This window comes from Haliotis rufescens, unplaced genomic scaffold (genome assembly GCF_023055435.1).
Source record: "Haliotis rufescens isolate VD_foot unplaced genomic scaffold, xgHalRufe1.0.p SCAF_8, whole genome shotgun sequence".
In the NCBI taxonomy this organism is placed as follows: domain Eukaryota; kingdom Metazoa; phylum Mollusca; class Gastropoda; order Lepetellida; family Haliotidae; genus Haliotis; species Haliotis rufescens.
The window spans coordinates 8,050,646-8,075,576 of record NW_025964372.1 but is presented as its reverse complement, the minus strand read 5'-3'; the positions used below and the strand labels follow the sequence as shown (position 1 = coordinate 8,075,576).

At 38.8% G+C, this 24,931-nt stretch overlaps 1 protein-coding gene across 1 annotated transcript; it reads left to right on the top strand.

Moving 5' to 3' along the window:
- The first annotated feature begins 13,552 nt into the window (after positions 1-13,552).
- On the top strand, positions 13,553-21,129 carry LOC124124776 (cubilin-like). Its single transcript, XM_048389721.1, has 13 exons — positions 13,553-13,635; positions 14,135-14,171; positions 14,644-14,895; positions 15,309-15,398; positions 15,520-15,687; positions 16,840-17,097; positions 17,233-17,322; positions 17,554-18,657; positions 19,343-19,597; positions 19,806-19,898; positions 20,252-20,479; positions 20,717-20,803; positions 21,056-21,129. Exons 1-13 carry the CDS (start codon positions 13,561-13,563, stop codon positions 21,061-21,063), a joined length of 2,745 nt encoding a protein of 914 aa, XP_048245678.1. The 5' UTR covers positions 13,553-13,560; the 3' UTR covers positions 21,064-21,129.
- The last annotated feature ends 3,802 nt before the right edge of the window (positions 21,130-24,931 follow it).

Sequence of the window (24,931 nt, the reverse complement as noted above, 5' to 3'; positions counted from 1 at the left end):
TCAGTATGTGCCGGATAGATTTGCCAAGTTTCGATCAAATACACTGAATGGTTTGGGAATCCTGCCCCGGAAAAGGAAATGATTTCGGACGGACAGACAGATGATCGCTATATCCCCCCGTATTATATGCCGGGGGGGGGATAAAAAGTAAGTGTATGACCTGTTGCCAACTTCTATCCCTGCCCTAAGGAAGAGTTTGGCCATTAACAATTTGTTTGTCTGGCTATGACATTGACCTTTGACATAGCAGATCAATGTGTTATTCCAAAGATGTCCAAGCAATGCATGGTTTCATACGATAACTGTGGCTATCAAACTGAGGCAAAATATTGGAAAATCCCCATTTGCACAGCTGGCTAAAGAAACATAAACAACAAACAAATTATCAATTTCTTTTATTTATATGCCTATATCACACATTGAACAGTGTTCACATAATGGTTCCTGATGCTCCTATTCTTCAATTCTCATAACAGAGCGGGATAACTGTTCGCTTGAAAGCATCAGCAGACCATGCTCACCAGTTCAGAGTTACTTGCCCTCAAACATCTTTTTCCTTCTATATTGCCATGGAAAAACAGGAACCAGGATGAGGGGAGGCCAGATGGGCTCCATCCCTGTTGCATTGTGTTAGTAGAATTGTGAACATTCTATTTGGTGTTTGGGTCCACATTTATAGACAAGTAGTCGCAAACATCATTCCTTTCAAGTGATTACCACATGGCCAAAGACAATAATTTCTTCAACGTCCTTGAAGGGTCCCACTCCGACTTGGCATTGGTTGGTCTTCTCACATTAGCCAGACCAGCCTTTGTGAGTGTGTCCCAGTGTCAATTGGCAAATAACTTCTCGGTAGGCTCCCATTGAAATAACAGGACTCTCCTCATCGCTGTCTGCCAATCCCTTCGGATATCTGGAAGGGTCCTTCCAGACTGTCAACCTGTCATCCGGGTATCTCAAGCTGGACTTCAGTTTCTGCAAAATTATGTATAAAGATTGTAGCAATAGAAAAGAATTGTTGCAACATGTACTTACAGATAAAAGGCAGCAAATTCACTTAATTTATCATCTTTGAGTTTTGTTATATACCAAACATTTGAGATATATATTGTTCCATGCTGATGAGTTGAAACAATCATTAACTGACATCTCTTAAAAATGTTCCTAGCAACCTATGCTTGCCATACAAGCCAAAGTAATAGATGAGGTAGCAAGTGGGCTCATTGATTGCTCGTAATCGTACCCAATAACGTGGGATGTTGTCCATAACAGTCATCATCGGTGCGTCTGGATCGAGCTCATAACATTAATCACTGGTTTGTCTAGTTGAGATTTGAGATTTGATTATTTATAATCCTTGTCATTTAGCCGAACTATTGCTGGATGTGGTGTTAAATGAGTGAATTGGGTTAAACGCCTCTTTGAACAGTATTCCAGTTATATCACGGCATGTAAGCTTGATGTGGGAAGAAAGCCTGAAGTGATGCAGGTCTTACATGTTTACCACTTTGATGAAACCCACAAGCAAGTGTATGATGCTACCCTCGATTCAAACCCACGACCATCGGTTTCTGTCAAGCCCAAGAGATGCAACTATGCACAGCAAGTTGTGGTGCCTTTGATAATTAGGCCATCCATGCCAACAGGTGATAAAGAACAAGCAAACTGAAGAAATATTTGCAGAATAGCTACATGAACATGATGAACCAAACAGAATAATTTCAAATATTTACCACTCACTGCTACTCTTCTCTTGTTCCTCATTGCTTCCCTTTTTCCATTGATGCTGTGCAGATGACTGACTCATTCATTCATCCAGACATTCTGCAAACATAAGTGGCATTCACATTACAGAAATGTCCAAACTGTATATGCTGTACATTGAATTCAATTGAAAAGGCCCCAGTTGAGTTTCCAACATAGAACTGTCCTTATTAAAATATTTCATCCCAAGCATTCAAAGATAAAACATAACCCCATATGTAACAACTGTCAAACAATTATTTGACAACAAAGCCAGGGTCATTCAACATACACTTTACATAGGGAATCACTTGTTGCAAAAAAGATCCTCGCCAAGGTCAGAGTCATTCCATGAAATATTGAATTATTAAGTTATGAAGCTTATACAAAACAAGGGCATAACAGTGTATATTATAAAAATATCTTAAGTGTAAAAAAAGTAAAGTCTTTGGTGGCCATTATTGTAAATTATAGTCTGTATTAGCATCCCACGAAAGTTTAGAGTTAATAATCGTTCCTAGATCTTTGTACTTTTCTTCATTATCTATAAAAAGCGGATCTAATTTGGATCATCTTGTTTTGACCACAAATCCATTACGCCCCTTATGCTAACAAATAGTTGACCATAATACCATAATACTAAAAAAAGGACCCTTGGCGTTTACGGTAAAGTATGTAGAGCAGGAAAATATCTAAATCAATCCGTTCCATAAGGTCTCTGCACAGAAATCATAAGGTCTCGAAGCCCTGCTACGTACCTGGCAATGACAATCGCCTTTCAAAATACTGTTGACTTCCGCTTTGTGGATGGCTGAGAGGAACTTCGGCTGGCATTTCCGTGGTGGAGGTGAATGAGAACAATGTATCGATACACGAGGTAAGCTTATCGTTATCAAGCATGACAGTGTATATCGATACACGAGGTTTGTTTACATCCATGTTCTAAAATGGCGCCCTGGACCGTAGGGGAAATGGGTAAAATGGCTTGTTCCGGGTTAACACTAAGCTGGGCCCCCGTCTCTAATATCACAATACTGTTATGCGCATAGGGAGCCGGGAACCAGGTTAACACGACATAAGCTGGTTCCCGGCTCTCTATGCGCGTCGTCAACTTGCGCCAAGTTATATTGGAGACGAGGCCCAGCTTATACACTGAACACGATCGGTCATTTCGTCACAATTGGCCAAATATTGAGATTGCAGCTGAGGTCATGCTGGCAGCTGAAGTGACACATTAAGGTAAGGAATATATACATACATGTCTTTGTAGGGAGAATTGCAAATTAAAACTGTCATTATTTTATTACTTATGAGTAGAACTTTTTAAGTATCTGGCATGATACATTTCCTTGGTCCACAGAAACATGTTACCAGTAAACTGACTTGATAAGTAGCATAGCAGTCAGTGTGGTTGGAAACTAACTAAGCCGTCACTACTCAGTTAAGTAATTAACAGACAATTGCAAGTGATAATACCCACCTGACACTAAATGCCCTGTTAATCCCTAATCCACCATGAGTTGACATTGAGTTCATCTTGCTAATGAGCTGTTGTGAGCGTAACGAGATGATAAACATCAAAGGTGGGGCAGGCTTTGATCAAGTGTTCTGTAGAAGAGATTATGTCACTTGTTTAATGTTTATTTAGGATTAGCTACATCCCTTGATGCTACCAAGACCATACTCGAGATTATCAGACAGTTTGTCTGGATACAACCTGAAACTAGCAAACTATGTGTGTGACAAGGACTTTGACCACTCTGTGCAGATGCATAACAATGCATAATGAACTTGGGGTATGATTCAATTATGTCACACAAGTCAAAGATGGGTTCCACTGTATTTAGAAACAGACGATAGATGCAATACTGTGTAACTTTATAACAATCAAATGAGTATTCAAATAGGAATACACATATATTTACAATTACCCATGAAAAGTTCCAAAACCAAATAGAACTACTTAAATTATGATTACACTTGACCAATATATTTGGCAGTTTTTCCCGTTATTGTTAATTTTAATTAAATATTGGATAAATGATAAAAATATGATAATGCATATCACACACGAGTGTGTATTATACGCAAATAAATAAGTCTTGTATACATTGATCAATTGGAAAGGGTGCTAATTGGGATTGTTCACTAGCCAATATATTAGCAAATATTCCCGTGGGCGCTTATTAGAGTGAGGCGCTTATTACGTCAAATATGGTAGTTCTGTTTTTATGTATAAGAACCTATTTTATGCAATTTGCATTGCCTTGTTTACCCTTCCTTATGTTTTTGATGTAATGCAAACATTTGAGAAAAATTCAGGTGAGCCTGCCTTATGGCACGTACTACAGGAATTGTTTTCAGAAGATCAATTACAATTTTACATACTGTTTGCTATGGCTTTTTTACACTGGTTAACATGGTTTGGTTAACAGTTGCTTGATAAATTGTCATTACCTTACTCATTGAGAAACCAACTTTTTACCCTTTGTCAATATATGTGTGTTTCTTATATTTTTAATAACAAGCTTTTAAAGATGTTATAAATTGTTTTAGGCACCTGGATTTCACAGTGACACCAGATCAGACAAGTCATACAAAGGACTCTCCGGATGCAGAATAATCTTCCCCAGAACAACTAACAGGTTCACCTCAGAAAGTGATGATTCTGAATGAATAATGCCACATCAGTGTGATTCAGTGTGATTCCGTAGGTTGTTTAATTACGACATTAATCAAGTCTAAAGGAATTAATACCACAGCAGTGAGACTATGTTTATGTGGTGTACACTGACGCTGAATATACAAATCTGAATGACTTTTGTGGTTTACTGCACCAACATAATTGACTTTAAATATTCTTCTACCTTGAAATTCTTCTGAGATTTGACTAATTTGTTTATTTAGAAAATGGCATTGAAGCATCTGTTTCTGTTTTTGAATGTTCTTGCAAACACCTCTGGTTACTGAACCAATGAAATGTCATAAAATCAATAAATATGATTTTTTATCTTAACAATTTTTTTGTTTTTCTTCTTTAAAGAAATATGATATTGATCATTCATAACATAGGTGCTAACATAAATCAAATATACTAATGCCCTGAATGTTTTCCTACAATTAATACAGCTCACTGAACGAAGTTTTTAGTTCCATGTCATTAGAAAAGTTACATTGATATTTTTATGTACCAGTGCTTTATTAGGTGTTTTCTGTGGGTGCCATTAGTCTTATGCACCCATTTGGGTTAATGATATGCTGTTTCAACCATCAATGAAACTCGTCTGTCAAGATGTAACAAGTATTGAAACAGTTCCAAAATAATCTTTTAATCTCACCAGGAACAAAGGCCCAAGTGAGCACATAGCCAATGACTTTCATTTTTTTGTCAGAGTGAGTATGGTGTTATGCCACTTTATGAGCAAAATTCCAACAATATCATGATGGGTGACACCAAGCAATGTACCGATGTGGTGAATCGAACGCTTCAACCACCAGGCTAGAACAAACTGGGAATATGAAGATGAAATGTAAGGATACCATCATACCAGGACTGAATGCTTTTCATTTAATACGCTGAACATCTAAAATGAAATATATATGAACTTGAAAAATGTTTTCACCAAAAGTACATGCCCATAGATCTCAACTTCAAGGGGATATTTACAACTAAAATAACACAGAATATTACTACAGCTATCTGCTATGCCCAGGCTAACATTATTTACTAGGAGAAAGACATCTCGACAAATTGCATCCGGATACCTGCCGGATACCTGCCGGATACCTTCAGCAATGTTCAATTTTCATGGTTAGTTTCCAATATATTTTTAGGTGTTTCACACTTAATTGAACAAAATGCACCCCCCAAATTGTGACATGTTTTTGGAAACTCAGAATGAGGTATCCGGTGCCGGATCCCTGGACACCCAGATTGAGGTATCCGGTGAGGTATCCGGTGCCGGATACCCGGATTCCAGGTGACATACTTTCAGGTGAGGTGTCCATGCCGGATACCACGGATCTGGTATCCGGCAAGGTATCTGCCACCGGATACCCTGACGCGTTTTGGGTAAGTGTCCGGTGGTATCCGGAAGGTATCCGGATACCGGAAACTGCATTTTTTTTGCTGTGTAAGTACAGTAACGATAATAAACACACCATTCATGTTTATGATTCTCTGATGTAATGTACTATAATATGTTTTTATGATAAAGGCGACAGATATAAGTATTTGTGTCCGCCATATTGTTTGCCATGAGAAATGTGTGTTGTGTATAATTATGAGCATATTACAGCATAGGTAATGTGTATATTTATGTAGGTTTATCTGTGACATTCTATTTGAGATAATGTTGGTAGTAGGTTTAAATTGAATTAATATGGCAGTAGATTACTATGTATATTATTTTATGATATTTATATTAAAGTTAGAATGACATGTGTATGTTATTTATAGATGGATCTGAGTGACGAGTGATTTGGCCTACTATCACCTGAGTGCCATACATTCGGTAGGCATAATAATTTAGTTATTCATCGTTTATATTTCATGTATGTATAATATACATCTTGTATATAAAAGTGCATTGATACAGTTGAAGTAATATGGATAACATCATATAATAATGTAAATGCATTTTAATTATTATATAAATAACGGTGATAAGTGCAATGTTTTAATGAGTATAATTATTTATTTATTATTTGTTCAATTATGTTCCATGGTGAATATTGGAATGGAAAATAAACTTGTGGCTTTTTGGTCGCATCTCACCCCCAGCAGGCGTTGGTCTTAACTGTGATATTTGCACCACCCTAACCTGCTACACTCATGTTGTCAATCACTGAATAGTCTGGTCAGGACTCGATTATTTTACAGTCCGCCGTCATAGAGCTGGAACATTGTTGAGTGCGGCGTTAAACAACAAACAAATAAACAAACAAACGCTTACTTCCAAATGCTTCAATATTGTCAGAAACTCTTTACCAAATCCATATTTTTCTCCAATGCAGTAAGATACATATAGTCTCTGCCACCACTGCACTGTCACTCAAGCCTCAGGTTCAAATGACATGTGATCTGTCACTGCAGATGAGATGAGTGATATATCTGCAGCCATATTGTCGTCGAAACATGGATCTCAACATGTATTGCTTGAAAGCATCTTCTATAGGTGTCAGCAATGTCGAAAAAGCTGTCTTCTCTGAATTTATAACCAGTCATCACCATAAGAATATCATGTTTCACAATGTTCTTCTAGATCACACTTACCAGCATGTAACTGCCTTTCACGATTCACTTACAAATAAATTACAGAGAATACCCAGTCCAGATGAACTCAGCTCAGTGCAATTAAGCTGTATCATTAAGTTACACAAGAATGTGAGTTCAAACAATTTCCATAAGATCTTATCCTTATCATTATCTCAGTTAACGTTTACTCATCTAATATGATCTCTGTCTTCATATTAGAGGTGGGCACACTCCAGCGACCCACCCAACCCTCTAAACCGTTTAAACAGTTTTGGTACTTGGTATATCATGCTCTGAGATGCTTACAATACGACAACATCAACACCAAGCAAGAGCTTAAACATGTCCGATCAAATATGGATATTTCTACAATCCTTGCTCGACTCTTGCTTGCTGCTGTATTTATCAAAGCAAAGTGATAAAATTTCTCTTCTGACTCTTCTAGACGTACCTCGTAAGCGGGATGGGTAATTAATGAATGACACCAATTACTATATTCCACACTTTTCATGAACATGTTATGTTCAAAGCATGTTGATATTTTGGGATATTGAGCCCCTGACATGTGATAAATGTCATTAACGTGTAGAGTTAAAACACACAAATATTGTTTTGTTCCTTTCAGCGATATTAATCCAAAGCTAAGTATGTTTAAAACCTAACACATTATTACAGTATATAAATGTGGTAACATCTTATAGACACGACCCTTACATTCAGTATTGCAGAACATAACAGAACAAAATATTTCTTAAAAGTTATAAAATGTCAAAAACCAGGCTCGATTGTCCGCCAATACAGATTCCCTTGAGCGTAAAAGCAAAACAGCCAAAGCGAAAAATGATTTGAATAGATCGCTGAAAATCAGTGAAAAAAGTACTGTCCTGCCCTACCGGTAACACATGCCACTCATACAATTGTATGTTGCCTTCCATGCGACAGTTGTCTTTAAAGAAACCAAACGTCAAGTAATGGACCGGATAGATAGTCCTACTGCTTTATGTGGAAACTAAAAACCGATATGTTAATTTTTAATTACGTCTGTCGTGAACAAGTTCAGAATTGTGATTGGGACGGAGTATGGCAACATAACCGAAAATAATGTTCTATGGCATGAGTAAAGATATTTCTCGGTTACATCTCGATCATATTCATTTTTTGTTACTTTTGACTACATTTGAAGTCTAGTCATACCGAACTGTACGCGTTTTGCAATTTAAGTGACTTTCTCTTATGTTGAATCAGGTATGTCATTACAAATATAATCATAATAGTGCACTCCTTTGGGTATTTACAGAAATAGTGTATTCATGAATATTCTGATTTATATGTCAGATTATAAGGTTTTGTAACCTTGAAGTCTTTAGATGGCATTTAGAAGTGTTACACATAAAGGAGAGACTTTACGGATGTCGACTTCTTTATAATGAGGATCGTTTCGGAATATATACTTGCTCCTTCATCAGGTGAATTAATGCTACGAAGCAGAGAACATATATATGTACCTGTAAGAACAACAAAAGTAATAAGATAACAAAGGTGGAAACTAAACAAGGTAAGCCAACAGTTAATAAGCGCTGATGGATGACAGCAGGACTTTATCACTGGTTGGAAATAGGCAATGATCAAGGGGCAAACGGGAGGCAGGGGGTAATTAGCACTGATAGGAAATAGCAATAGAGTCTGGTGTTGAGGGATCTGAGGGTACATCCAATGTATTGGTGGACACAGCTGGAATATACATCCTCTGGGGTTGGGACTTGCGCTGCTGGTGCCTCTGCCATTGGCTCGGAGAATGTATACGGTTCAATTTGTCCATTGCTAATCACCTATCAGAGCCAATTAACTGTTGGCTTCCCTTGTTTCCACCTTTGTTATCTTGTTACTGTCTTGTTCTCACAGGTAAATACATATGTTCTCTAAGGGGCAGCAGTTATTTTGATCTGGTTGTGCACATTTTTAGTTTGTTTCCTCGTATATTCTATAGATCTTTACCAAGCATACCCAGAACCAGTAATGATAGTTGTATGTGCATTTGTAGCATTTTTATGAATTTATGTATTAATTTCGAACTTGACCTTCAAAGTGACATTGACCTTCCTCGGTGGTTTAGATAATCATTGATTTATATAATAAAATCCTATATAGAAAAGGTATTTGCAAACGGTGATAGGTATGTGTTGTATAAATCCATTATTAATGAAATTAACAATGTGAATACAACAAATGCACATTTTGACATTTTGTTACTATTTGTTTTAAATCATAACGATTATGTGTAATATGAACACTGCCATCTCATCATAAGGCGTGTCGGCTCATTTTGAGATATCAAATGGCTTGGATGATAATACTAATAGCTCATTTCGGTTCTTTTTCAAATAATTAAAAATGAAAATAGAGCAAAATATTTTTACTAATAACTCAATTTGCGAGAGGCTATATTTTAAAAAATAATAATAATTCCAGTCTACTAGAATTCAGTGGGACAATGTTTGAGTTTCTCCATTTTTACAACAGAAAAGTGCATTTTGACTGTATCTGCCACCAACCCATTTGACCACAACCACCATTTTCTAGTCTGTTGGATACAAAAACATAAGGAAAATCTCAGTTTGCTATTTCTACTATGGGGAGGGGTATGAGGGTCTGGCCACTACTCTATAATGTGAACTCTAGTAATTACCCGATGCTTCATCTGTCACACACTACAGACATTGTTTGCCTGTATGTGGGCTACGGTGCCCTTCCCCAACCAATTCCAGCTGAACTAAACTATCGTTGTCATTGTAAGAGTAAACCAATTTGTTTTCTAGATATTGGGGACAGATCATTTGGTACATTGTCATACAATTAACCTTTTATACAAACTGAATAACCTTCGTGGTCATTGGGTTCTTGATTGAGCCTGCTAAGTGCAGAATACCAGTAAGTGCATCGACTATTTGTTTGATTCATGTTTAGACAACTGAAAATGTTAAAATATCATCGTCGTAAAACTTAACAGTTACCGATAGCGAACTGAACGACACGATCACGTATTATTTCAGATGAAAGCATTGGTAATTCCTGCTTGAGTTCCGCGTTGATGGCTGCCTTTGACCCTGGCGTCCGGGTCAGAATTACTTGGATTAAGATACAAAAAACAACATGTGTCTTAAATATTGTTAACTCTTTACCAATAAGCTGTATCGACTTGAAACTATCTAGTTAATGGTCTTTGGCAAAAGAAACACAATGTCATGTCAGACATGTGATTATTGCACTGATATAGCGACGTACATGCACGTGTTTGTGTGGATGCTTGTACTAGCCAGGACTAATGCCGACTTCATAGTGCTATCCCACTGAATACCATTTCGCTGTTTGACATGAATACCGGGCGGATACTCTATCCACTAGACCGCGGAGGCGGCCCATGTCAAATGTACATAGTATGATGAAAACTAATATATGTTCCATGTGAGAAGGGGTGCGCGTGGACAAGTGGTCGAAGCTATACTTTCATCATACGATTGATCCACTGATCGTAAGTTCCAACCCTGGATGACCTCCGATTCTGACCCTTGGTCTCTGTGACGCATCTCTGTGCTCGCGGGTTCCACCAAAGCGATATTCTGAAATAATGCTAAAAGCAGCGTTAACCCACATTACTCACGTCAATTAATCCTGGTTATTGGGACTTTTTCGACAATATAATATCTTTAAGTCATAACACAGTGTTTTTCTTCAGTGGCTACACGTTGTTATACCATGGAGATGGCACAAAGTAACCAATGGAGTGAAACATGCACAAACCGCCTGTAAATAGACGTATTCCGGGTTCACAAAAACATTTCGATTTTGATAAATAACTACTTTGCATCATATCCTGGTGTAACAAAAATACCATAATTAGCAGACCCACTGTATGTGTATGATGCTATTTCATAAACCAGGGGGGGGGGAGGGGGGTAGCCTCGTGGTTAAAGCGTTCGCTCGCGACGCTGAAGACCCGGGTTCGATTCCCTACATGGGCACTTTGTGTGGAGCCCATTTCTGGATATTGCTGGAATATTGCTTAAAGTGGCGTAAAACCACAATCACTCACTTACTCATAAAACAGGAAGAATATGTAAACTGTTGTCGGAACGCCGATGAAGACCAATATCACGCACGACCTATGCAGTTTCAGTTTGGACAGGTATAAATTACTCAGCCAATATTATTTGTTATCAATTTATCTTTCAGTACCTATTCTAATGTTTACAAATAATTCCGAATTACTTAATGATACAGCCTTGTATATTCAACGCGTTCTGTATTGTAGAAAACATTTCACTTACATATTGTGTCTCTACTCTGTGGACCCAAGGCATCTCAATTCGTAAATTTTATTTGGGCAAAAGACCAAATTAAATACATTTTTGTATATCTCACGGGTATGAGTAGTACTTGGTGTAAGCACGTATGACTCGTTCAGTTTCGTTCATGTACACTACAAGTAATTCTATTTATTTTGAAAATAAGGCCAAAGCTTATACTCAGGGCGAATCTGGGATTCGAAGTACAACCAGCTGAACCTGGAACAAATAAGGAACGCAACTCTTAACAGCACTTTGTGGCGCCTTTACATTAAGGTTTATGCGTTAAATCTTAATGTAAAAAAAATAATTCATTGAGAGTAACAACCCGCAACCCTTAATGTAAAAATTATCTTTTTATAGCTTATATGTCAGCTCCCCCAGAAGATCGAATGGTCGATCCCTAACTGACATGAAATACTCTACAGGCCGTATGCCTAATTCTTCTTCAATCAACAATGGTCTTACTACAAGATCTGCTTAACTGCTATAGAAACTGCATATCCGAAAAATATAACTTTTAAGTGGCTATATTTGACTCGGCACGGTACTTGGGAAACCTACGGTTTCTTATTCTAACCAAACACCATTGCATTGGAATTCCAGTCGTTTGTAATAACATTTGATTCTGGTGTATGCTTAACTGTCATATCCGTAATACTGCAAGAAAAAGTCCATTATTTTATGCCTAAAACTCTGTTAATAGACCATTCTAACAACCAACCATCATCTACAACTTGGTCTGATCTGCTTGGGCTGAGTCCTCCTTTCCGTCGTTACGGTATTAGGATAGTCACGAGGTTACCTTGCAGAGTATCGAAAAATAACCTTTGTTATTAGTAAGTTTGATACAAATCGGTTATGAAGCCTGAATATAACAACCAGGAGGTCGTTGTAGAGTAGGAAAAATTATTAGTCATTTGCACATCTAGACAAAGTAACGATCAATTAAATCTGCGAAGTTGCATGAAAGTTCGATAAGTATTATTTCATAGTGATAACCCTTAATGTAAAAACAATATTATCTACCATTTCAACCCTTAATGTAAAAGTATTTTTGTACATTAAGAGTTATAACAAGGGTGAACCCGCAACCCTTAATGTAATATATGTTTATATTAAGAGTAATGTTTACATTAAGGGTTGTAACAAGAGTTAACCCGTAACCATTAATGTCATTTTTTTTTCATTAAGAGTAATTTTTACATTGAGGGTTGTAACACGCCTTATACCTTTTCGTCCATATTGGTATATCAAGTACGAACGTCAGCGTTGTCTGAAATATAAATGTAAACATAGCCAAAGCCATACTTCACACTTGCAGGAACAAAGAGTTTAAAAATACTGACTTGGGATATCTTGCACAGCAAATTGAAAATATCTATTAATTCCGTATTGCCTGGCAAACAATAACGACCCAATTTGATTTCAGGATAAACAATGAAGAGACTACAATCAAAGGTTGCAAGAATCTCATTTTCCTCCAACAAACAGTCTTTCCTCTATGAGTGGTGAGTGGGGAGTGATACCCCATATGTTCGCTGCCGTCCTGTTGAAACACCCAACAGAACCACGTGTCCCACCATCAACATAGCACATTACATACAAAGACATAATAAGTGACTGTTTCAAAAATCATATTTTTCATATTATGAATTTTTAGACTGAATATCGGTCAGGCTTTCCATTATGTCCAGTTACATTAAGTAATCGTTTTCTTTACATGTGTACACAGTCGAAGAAAAACATACGAAAGTTTTACTTTTCAGTTATCAATAATAACTTTTGGACATACTAGTATATAGTTTGGGAAAACATTAGAAACATACCACCCTTCTTCGCACACTTGTCTATTGTCTCTAGACCAGATACGCCTTCAGCCTTGTAGAACAAACTTTTACTTAACACGAGGTTATCACGTAGTTACCACGTGGTATTTTTGCTGATTGTGAATGTCTTCAACATATCAATATCTGTAGAGTAATGGTATGTCAATAGTGACCATCAGCGTCTGTGATATCAAATTCTGCAGATGGTCCTGTTGGTATATGTGCAATCGGATTTCCAGTGGGTGGTCACACAATTAGCACTGTTCCAGAATGTCGGACGCTACCCACGTTATCGACGTTACTGAAAATCAACATGCATCTTTAATTTCTTGAAGCTCGGAGACTATATAAGTTTCAGCAATTGTCTGGAGGTACAGAGTACATCAAGATGTCTCCACGTGCAGTGATCAGCTTGCTGGTGGTTTGCCTCTGTCTGGCCTCCACAGAAGGAAGAGCATTCAAAGTAAGTGTAGTACGCGGCAACTTATCTAACGTTGTACCGAATGCCATGATTTACACATAAACTGTGTTACTGTCCTCTTCAGTACAACTGCAGTTGGTCGTCATTCAACTCATAGCTTACAACTGTGACAAACAACAGTACGCCAGTTACAGAGAGCAAAATATCCATTCTGTCATGCAACGATAAATAATTGTAGAAATATAAAAGAATTGGATGTTACTTAACTTCTTTTGAGTAGATAATCTAGATCTCTATTGCAGAACGAGACACGTAATGTCATTGTTCACACTTATGTTATGTATAGTTTATAAGTCGTGTTCGGCTAAAAAGATCAAGAATTCTTGGCTGTTAAAACTTTTAAAGCGTTTTTTTAATGAGTGATATTTTGCAATGTCATGAGATCATACTGAGGTTATCAAAAAGCCGTTTACTATACAAACCATACCTTTATGGGTGCTTCATACATCCACAGTCAATATATATTATTTTTCTCCAACAGAATGAGAAAGCACGGTTCAAGCGACAAGCTGGAAGTAGTAAGTTCACAGCTTTAACGAGCTAAAAAATGAAAACGCAGCTAAATATGAAACGCCCGAACTGTTTGGACTAATCTACGTTAACCGATTCCGGTTTCTACATTTCAATGTGGTTATTTCACACAAATAAAAATGAAAATAAAAAAAAGTATATGAATATTTAAATGATTTCAAGGTGTATATATTTCAATGAGTTTTGATCAATTAGTTCATAGTTTGAAGTCTGATGATATTTTGATGAATACAATATGTACCTCTATTAATACATCAAGTGAATATACATGAACGTGTTTATGATATCGTTCAACAGGGACCTATCATTCATGGGTATTTTACCTGAGGATGGACCTTGCAGTTGAAAGAGAGGTACAACGAGAACTAAGATCTACATGAAGACCAGCACATATTTTGATAACATATATGTTCAGTCCGTTTATTAAAATGTGTTCAAATAATCTTCCATGATGTTCAGGATGTGTTGGGGGCGTGAGGGAAGATCTCATTGGAGAGATAGAGTTTGGCTCTGGTCAATACCAAAACAACGAAGACTGCTGCTTCGAGCTCCGTCCTTACTTTGGCGGTTCTTTCACGGTCGATCTGGAGTTTAGTGTCTTTGACATTGAGCAAGGTCCTCGCTGCAGTTATGACTATGTTACCTATGGAACAAGTGACGGTATTACCGAGATCGACTGTGGCACGAAAGATTTCGGATACATTAGATCGTGTAAGGAAGAATATATTTTCTTTTGGTTTTCTTTTCTTCTCTTTGTTTTGCAAAGTGTTAGAATTCACAAGCCTGACTCCGTTGTCAACGCAACACGTTGCGGCAGTATACCTCAAGGATATACAACAATATTCACATCGAGTAGTCAGTGGCACACTATTACCATATACGTTTTATATTTATATGCTCAAAGTACTTATCCGTCAAATTGTTTTTAAAATGGCCATATAGAAATACTTGTTTATCAACAATACCTTATTCAGATATAGAAACCTTACACAAACCTATCAATCTACCGGTTTGTCATGTGCTGTAAGACTCACCATTGCAACAACACTAAATAGACATCTTGCATTATACTCCAATCAGCAACTTACTTAATAATGATTGATTGTACCATGTTGGTTTTTCAGTCAACAGTACGGACAGTTTCCAGTTGTGTTTCCATAGTGACGCCTCTATTGTTGGTCGTGGCATCAATGTCTTATATATCACTCTCCCAGGTATGTACATACTGTATTGGTTTAAGAACGCAAAACAAATTTCAACTTCCATCGTTTTTCTGTATGCAAAAGGTATGACGTCAAATTCCAATATATTCTAAATTTGTTTTCATGGATACAGTATCCGAAGAAAATAGTTCACTGCCAGCCTTAAACTACAGCACCACTCCATCCTTGAACGTGACAGCCTCGCCTTCCCTGAACTACAGCACCGCTCCGTCCTTGAACGTGACAGCCTCGCCTTCCCTGAATGCAACATCTTCTCCCGAAACCACCGGAAATGAATCTCGTAAATATAGTTTCATAGTTGATTTTAAGGCTATATATGAAACAAGAAACTTTTCCCTTTCTCTGAACTTTGTCTCATCGAAAATGAAGACACAAATCGTGACAACTACTCTTCCCGACCAGCTTTTCGTCAGTGGGTTTAAGTAATACGTTGAACCACGGAGCGGACAGGAAAGCATTTGAATATTTATTTGAATGAAAAAAAACAACTTTTCCATAACCATAAGCCCATTGTGAGATTCCGATCATATCATAAGCATGTGTTTATGAACCACTTCCAAATAATGAGGATACTAGGTGTTAACGAACAGATGAGCGTAACCGACTGACACCATCACAAACACATGCAAAGACAAGTCATATGCTCATCTGAAACAAACAGGTACATATGATACAACTGAAATAAGGAATTGCATCAAACATCATTTTTTTAGATATCCTACCATAAAACTTTTGAAAGTTTTACTGATGCCATGACCGTATTAACCCTGAAAAAAAAAACCTTTGAGCAAGAGTCGTATGACGCTCTTCAAAATCTTAGGAGAAAGAGCATGCTTGATTGAGAAATGGAGATAAACATTGTAATATTGCTCGCTCGTATCGTAGTATTGTGATTACTGATTTTTTATGCATATATCTAAATATTAAACAGATGTAGCGGTTTCACTGGTATCTATTATTTCCGGCTCAGGTGAGCAAATCAGGTAATTGGTAATTGGTTATTTGACAATTATTCAAAGATATGAAATCATTAATATACCTGAAGCGTAAGTTATATACCCGAGCATAAATCCTGACTCGTATGCATTAAAAACAGATGAGGTAATTTCGAGGACAACTGGTACCCATGGGGTTGCCTACTACTTGTCTACATTTCACACAGATATTTTATACATGTATGAGAAAGTCCAACATTTCACATTTATGACAGAGATTCGGTTATGCATTTCCTAGGCCATGCTATATTTCCCTCTTGGTACGGATTTTTATGAATTCATCAGACTTATTTCGAGTAATTTATGATATGACTGTATTCTGAATTGACGAGATGTCGTCGTCCATGTCCCATGCATTGAATGACAACGTGCAAACATACATGCTACAAGACTATTGAGCTGTCTTCCCCTGATAGAAGCCTATCTTTGTGTTTTAGTGGGTGTTCCCAGGAGCCATCGCAACTGCACCTTCTCTACCCTTGCTGACCATGGCATGATCCAGAGCCTGCCTGGTACAGGGGAGGACTACCAGAACAACCTCAACTGCAGCTACGTCTTCAATGTGCCCAGGAACAGCAGTATTCACTTCAACTTCACCACCTTCGACCTCGAGGGCGGTAATGGATGTCCCTACGATTATGTTCAGATCAATGGTGGACGAAGATGGTGTGGAAGTACAATTAACGGGAGGCAAGGTAAGCTCAGAGAAGTGGTCGATATCAAATGAGAGTTCAACGTCGTAGTAACGCACTACATGAAATCAAAACCTTCACTAGATATTTATTTTGATTTGGGTCTCTTGTCAATAGGTTCCACTGTTTCTGTTACAGTGAACGAAACTGGTGAGGTTGTGCTGAGATTTGTCACTGACGGTTCAGTGACAAGCAGAGGTTTTGTGGCTCGCTTCAACATCAGGATGGGTACGATACACTTCTGAATGTGTGGCTATGAAAAAGATATATGATCGAGTTCGTGAGTTCGTCAAAACGTTGTCAGAAGATTTACCATTAAATAACAGACTTCTGAATACGAAGATCATTGAAGATATGTGTTTTGTCATCTCATGACTCATTACTGTGTGTATGTATTCACACACAAAGTTATATTTGAGTCTTTTTATCTTTTTTCCTTTACATTTTACTTTACTTAAGAAAATGGAACATCTCCGAACACAACAGTCGCACCAGCCAACACGACCGTCGCACTAAGCAACACCACCGTCGCACCAGGCAACACCACCATCGCACCAGGAAACACGACCGTCGCACCAAGCAACACGACCGTCGCACCAAGCAACACCACCGTCGCACCAGGCAACACGACCGTCGCACCAGGCAACACGACCGTCGCACCAAGCAACACGACCGTCGCACCAGGCAACACGACCGTCGCACCAAGCAACACGACCGTCGCACCAAGCAACACGACAGTCGCACCAGGCAACACGACCATCGCACCAGGAAACACGACCGTCGCACCAAGCAACACGACAGTCGCACCAAGCAACACGACCGTCGCACCAGGCAACACGACAGTCGCACCAGCAAACACGACAGTCGCACCAAGCAACACGACAGTCGCACCAGGAAACACCACCGTCGCACCAGGCAACACGACCGTCGCACCAAGCAACACGACCGTCGCACCAAGCAACACCACCGTCGCACCAATGAACACCACCGTCGCACCAGGCAACACGACCGTCGCACCAAGCAACACGACAGTCGCACCAGGCAACACGACAGTCGCACCAGGCAACACCACCGTCGCACCAAGCAACACGACCGTCGCACCAGGCAACACGACAGTCGCACATAGCAACACGACCGTCGCACCAAGCAACACGACCGTCGCACCAGGCAACACGACAGTCGCACCAAGCAACACGACAGTCGCACCAAGCAACACGACAGTCGCACCAGGCAACACGACCGTCGCACCAAGCAACACGACAGGCGCACCAGGCAACACGACCGTCGCACCAGGCAACACGACCGTCGCACCAAGCAACACGACCGTCGCACCAAGCAACACGACCGTCGCACCAAGCAACACGACCGTCGCACCAGGCAACACGACAGTCGCACCAGGAAACACGACAGGCGCACCAGGCAACACGACAGTCGCACCAGGAAACACGACAGTCGCACCAGGCAACACGACCGTCGCACCAGGAAACACGACAGTCGCACCAAGCAACACGACAGTCGCACAAAGCAACACAACCGTGGAACCTTCCGACGAAACAACATATGGTAGGTCATTGTCATTTTACACACAAATAAAGCCTTCATCTGAAAAGGAAATTCATCGTCTAAATATGTGGAGCTTTGATGGACACATTTAGCTGTTAAATAGTTAGTTGATGGGGGCAGTAGGGTCTTGTAAATATGTTGGTGTCACGTCGCTTATAAGATGAAGAGGAATTTGGTTTCAGCAACTGAAATATTAAAAAGGAACAAATTGTTGAACAAAAGCCACCCGCTATGTTATGATTTTCTAAATGCATATTATTTGCATTTTCCTACAAACACGGGACAAAGTTTAATTCCTTGATCAGGGTATAGTTCTTTATGGAAGCTTGAAGTTGTACGGTTCCAGCTCAATACTATTATGATCATAAACAACCTGTGAGTCATGTAAACGGTTTTTGTGTGTTTTTATCATTATTTATACTTTCATAATAATTTCCATATTTATGACACAGGATTTGGGCCTTGTCAATATATCCCACACATTGTGACTCATGTGTTATTTTTAGAGGAAAGAAACTCGCAGTTCTGCCTTCAGTTGTGCTGTTACATGCATGACGTCAACTTTATTTAGTGGAAAAGCCCAAGGAAAACATAGATGACCAGAGCAAGAGTTTGTCCCCAAAGTTACTTCATTTGAGAGTTGGCAAACGTGTATAATGATGCAAGTTCCCATCTCTCATTGCAGCCTGCAACTACGACACTGCCTCCCTCGAAGGCAGAATATCTCTGGCAACTGGTATTGATGGTTTCTACGCAAACAACGAAGAGTGCCGCATCAATCTATATTCACCTGCTCTTCCCCACGTGACCACGATCAACTTCACACGCTTTGATGTTGAATATAATAGCAACTGTCGTTACGACAGCCTGTCAGTGAGGCTTGGAAACAACACCATCGACACACTATGTGGAAACAACAGAAGTCCCTTCGTGAAGCAATGTAAGCACACTGCAAGTGTTAATATCAATGTTAACACAGGTAAATTAGTACATTTATGCATGTGTCTTCTGATATCGCCTTTTAGCATATGCATATTTGTGTCCCCCGCCCTTATATTGGTATACTTGAGATGACAGAAACAATATTTTTCACATCACTTTTATAAATTCAACTCCTCTGTTTTCTGATAAAGATTTCTATAATCCAGACTCTAACGCAGAGCCACTCCTCGCCATGACATTCGTCAGTGATTCGAGTGTTTCGGGTCTCGGTTTCGCCTTCGACTACCAGACTGAAGTAGGCAAGTACAACCTTCGCATCACATACTTAATAAACCATTTACATTAACGTATATTTATCATTGTATCATGCCCCAGAGACCATTCAGATGAACAAATATTGTGATCATTTTAAAATGAATTGTTGGACGAACTTTCAAATTGATTTCATCTCAGCCAAACAGGCGAATATCACCTCACAAGCATTATTCCGCTTTCCTCCTTGGCATTGCACTTTTAATAACCCCAAGCCCTCATTAACAGGAGAGACACTTGTTTGACCCCAAGATCCCAAGCTCAGTTTCGTCTGGTCAATGACACTAAACTAAGGACATGAAACTACTTTTAGGGTGTTCTGCCTTTTTATCGAATTCAGAGTACTGTAATGCTGTGATCAATGGTACATCCGGGTCATTCGCAACCCCCCCTGGTGGCTACAGTCCCAACATGGCATGCACATACACCATCAACACTCCCACGCCAGCTGAACTCCACTTCACCTTCGAGGAATTTGACATTGAGAGTGCAAGCAGATGCATGTACGACGCCGTCACCATGGGCGAAGACAGACTGTGTGGAAGCAGCCCCGGCAGCAAGACATACCGTGAGTGTAGCTCACTTTCAACCTATGTAATTTCTGTTACATGTTCATCATTTCTGCTTTCCGTGACCTTGAAACAACTGATGAACAAGAAACACTAAAATAGAAACAGTTTTAGTTACTTTGACGTATTTTAAGATTAAAAATAAAACGCTTAACCTAGCATACTTTCACATATGAATTTCTTTCTGTAAAACCTGTATTAGTACTTCCAGTAACTTTATGTTTATTGCTCCTCAGAATCTGATGGAACCTTTGTGATCACCTTCACATCTGACGGCTCCGTGCAAAGGGAAGGTTTCTACATGTCCTTCACATCATCGCCAGGTGAGCTTCGCACATATACTAGTAAACGATATGGATCTGGTAATACAAGTTTATTTGTATAGAAGTGTCCATAAATTCAAGTCTAAAATATAATTTTTAACAATTTCTTTGTTTCAAAAACGTAAACATAAAACTATCTTTACAAATTGTGGAATCCACAATCAAATTGATCATATTTGATGTGGGTTTTTTTGTAAACAAGATACACTGACACATACCTTTTAACTGATATTCCTATTTTCTTTTACGCAGTGGCATAGACAGACTGACCTACACAGCGAGATCTAGTTGACAACAATATGAGTAAATAAACTCCATGTGCTCTATATTTATATTTCATCTCATTATTTCAATGAGTTAATGACGCTTTGAACTGTAAATTAACTCATCACGACGTCTTTCGTCTAAAAGCTGCAATTCGCTATGCAGAGTTGTGACCAGAGACCGCTGATCGTCGGTTCGAATCCAAGATTCACCCTGATTATGTTTCTAGTCTTATGTTTCTTGTGTGTTTCACCACAGAGGCAAACGTCTGAGACCTGCATCACTTTGGGTTTTCTGATCACAAGAAGCTTACACGCCGTGATGTAGCTGAAATACTCTTCAAAGCGGCGTGGGGCACGGGTGGCCCAGTCGTCTTAGGCGCCGCGATTCGCTGTGCAGAGTTGCGTCCCTTGGGCATGCCAGAAACCTATGATTGTGGGTTCGAATCCCGGTTCGCCCCGATTATGTTTCTAGGTTTGTCAGCACCATACCCGTGCTCGTGGGTTTCACCGAAGTGGTAAACGTCTGAGACCTGCATCACTTCGGGCTTTCCTCCCACATTAAGCTGACACGTCGTGATATAACTGTAATACCGTTAAAAGCGGCGTTAAGACAAACTAACTCACTCACTCACTCAAAGCGGCGTTAATAACAACTCACACACTCAATCATAAAGTCTATAAATATGTTACAAGTCTCTATTTATCTTTCTGATGTTGGAGAGTCCAGCCATGGGCCTATTGGAATTCATTGTGAAGGTACATACAATCCGCCATAGGGCACTATATGTAAAAACAGGCGCATCCACAATGGCAAAATATCCATAAGGATAGGCCTGGGAGACGAACTGTAACCCGGACCGCCGATTCCCAACACGACACAGACCGCAGACTGGCGTGTCTCCAGCTAACGCCACTACAGTTTGGCTTTATACCGTTCTTTCACGCTTTCGTTATGCTCTGTGTGCATGTATATGAACACGTGGGCCCACATGTACAGAGCAATCTTAGTTACAAGCGATCTTAGGCGCCGAAGATCAACTTTAGAGCCACCATACAACTGTCCTATTCCACTTGCACAAACCGATCTTTGCACGATTGTAAGATGGCTTGGGATTCAGTTCGAATTCTTCAACGATGGAGATACGATTATCTTTAACTTGCCTCCCGTCTACAGGTATCTGCAAATGCGCAAAGGTTGGTGCTTATACCAATAGTGGAACCGGTTACGACACACAACACGAACCTCCTGCCATCGCACGTTGTAAAGTTTTACTAAAGGTCCCAATTATGTGATGAAAACAATGAGTAGGATTATGTCATGTAGGTTTTTTTCTGTATTGATACTGCAGTGATTTGTGAATTTGACACCACAACAAGAGAAATACCTACCCATCTTTCATGGAAATATTGAAATAGGAATAAATACATGCATAAATTTGGCTCCAGGTTTAGTGGCATAATCATTGTGCAGTATAAGCAGTAATAATTTCCCTTATAACATAACACGTAAATGTAGGATTCGCCGATGGTTGTTATAAGGTCACTAGTTTATACGCATCTATTTGGGGGAGGGGAAGGCTTTTCGTAAAATCCTAAATATATCCTATATGTATAGATTTTGCTGCTATAATAAAAGATGCTATGACTACTATGGGATTGTGAATGAAAGGGAAATAGGAGTAATATATAATATTTCGGGAAAGCAGTTGTTTAATATATAATAACTGGGTATCAATTACTGAACAAAATTACATTGATAATTTTAGCATATTTTAAATGTGAAATATGCTTTTGCTTTTTATAAATTATTTAACAAAAGTACAAATGTCATGTGTATGTCCTTGTTTGATAAATACTTTTATTTAATATTCATAAATTAAAACTGAACGTCACTGGTCCCACTGCGTAATTTCGCACTTCAACTTGTATTTAAATGTAGATTATTTTCATGATAAACTGAAGACAAATCGCAGACAGTAATGTGACCCAAAAGAAATATAGGCAGAGCTCAAAGATTTTACAACATTATTACATTAATTTACGTACTGCTTACATTCAACACGCAGCCAAGTGACTCGTGACTTATTATCTTGATACACGTACAGTTCACATTCAACATGCAGTCCAGTGACATAGGACGTATCTTGATACACGTACAGCTTACATTCCACATGCAGCCCAGTGACGTATGACTTATTTGATCCACGTACATCTTACATTCCACATTCAGTCAAGTGACATAGGACTTATCTGGATACACGTACAGCTTACATTCAACATACAGCCCAGTGACATATGGCAGCCCAGTTGAGTAGGCTATGCGTGAGAGAGTGAGTGAATAAGAGAGGGAAAGAGGGCGAGAAGGGTAGCTTACTAATAGAGTAGCGGCCAACCCTTAAAACGAGGCTTATTTAAGGAGTAACCCCTCATCACAGTAGAACAAAGGACAAACATATTTTTCTTTGATTTCTTTTGGTGGCAGACATGTATTTAGGTTGTAAAATGCATAATTGTGTCTAAACAAGTCAGTTTGCATATTGCAATGTTCATTTTATAAACAAAATCAGTGTGCTGACTTAGGAAACCTACAAATGAATAATTAGCAAAATTATCAAAGTCGAGTTATGGGCCAAAATGTGTCAAAAACAGGAACAAATTACTCAATTTTCAAAATATTCCAAAACTAAAGGTAATGTTACCTCCATATTGACAACCATGTCGTGTCATATCTCAAAATCTGCCTGAATGTTTAAGGAACTTACAATAATATCCACAATTAATGTAGGTATAATATAACGTATGAAAATTTAGTAAATATGATTCGGACCCCCATCCTGTGAAGGAAACAACAAATAATAACATACTTTAAAAACTACTATGACAACACTAACATTCTTGTACACCAATGTGTTTATTTGAACAAATGAATTGCTTAAGTATCTTACATATATGAGCTTGAGAAATTTGATTTATCCAATATGGCGGACAAAATGGCCTCCAAGATGGCCGCCAAGACCATGGTCGTCTTCACTTGGAATGTATGAATACCTTAAATGTCAAAATTTGGGTTTCGACAAGGAACTATATCTAGCGTGTTATTGTCATATATAAGATAATTATCGCCTGTACTATGTACTATAATTGCTGATCATATTGACTTACTTTGAAGTGCCAATGTGAAGTACTCATATGCTTACCGTAAAAGGCGACTATGCTTGTCGTAAGATGCGACTAACGGGATCGGGTGGTCAGGTTCGCTGACTCGGTTGATGCATGTTATCGTATCACAATTGCATTGATCAATACTCATGTTGTCAATCACTGGATAGTCTGGTCTAGACTCGATTATTTTACAGGTCGCCGTCATATAGCTGGAACATTGCTGCGTGCGGCGTTAAACAACAAACAAATAAACAAACAAACACTTATATGCAACTGCTTCAATATTGTCAGAAACTCTTTACCAAATCCATTATTTTTCACAATGCAGTATATAAGATACATATAGTCTCTGCCACTACTGCACTGTCACTCAAGCCTCAGGTTCAAATGACATGTGATCTGTCACTGCAGGTGAGATGAGTGATATATCTGCAGCCATATTGTCGTCTGAAACATGGCTCTCAACATGTGTTGCTTGAAAGCATCTTCTATAGGTGTCAGCAATGTTGAGAAAGCTGTCTTCTTTGAATTTCATCACCATGGTCATCACCATAAGAATATCATGTTTCACAATGTTCTAGATCACACTTACCAGCGTGTAACTGCCTTTCACGATTCACTTACAAATAAATTACAGAGAATACCCAGTCCAGATTAACTCAGCTCAGTGCAATTATGCTGTATCGTTAATCTACACAAG

Coding starts and splice junctions, on each gene's coding strand:
- LOC124124776 (XM_048389721.1), top strand. CDS start 13,561: ATGTCTCCACGTGCAGTGATCAGCTTGCTGGTGGTTTGCCTCTGTCTG. Junction 13,636..14,134: donor CAGAAGGAAGAGCATTCAAA/GTAAGTGTAGTA, acceptor TTTCTCCAACAG/AATGAGAAAGCACGGTTCAA. Junction 19,598..19,805: donor AAGTCCCTTCGTGAAGCAAT/GTAAGCACACTG, acceptor TCTATAATCCAG/ACTCTAACGCAGAGCCACTC.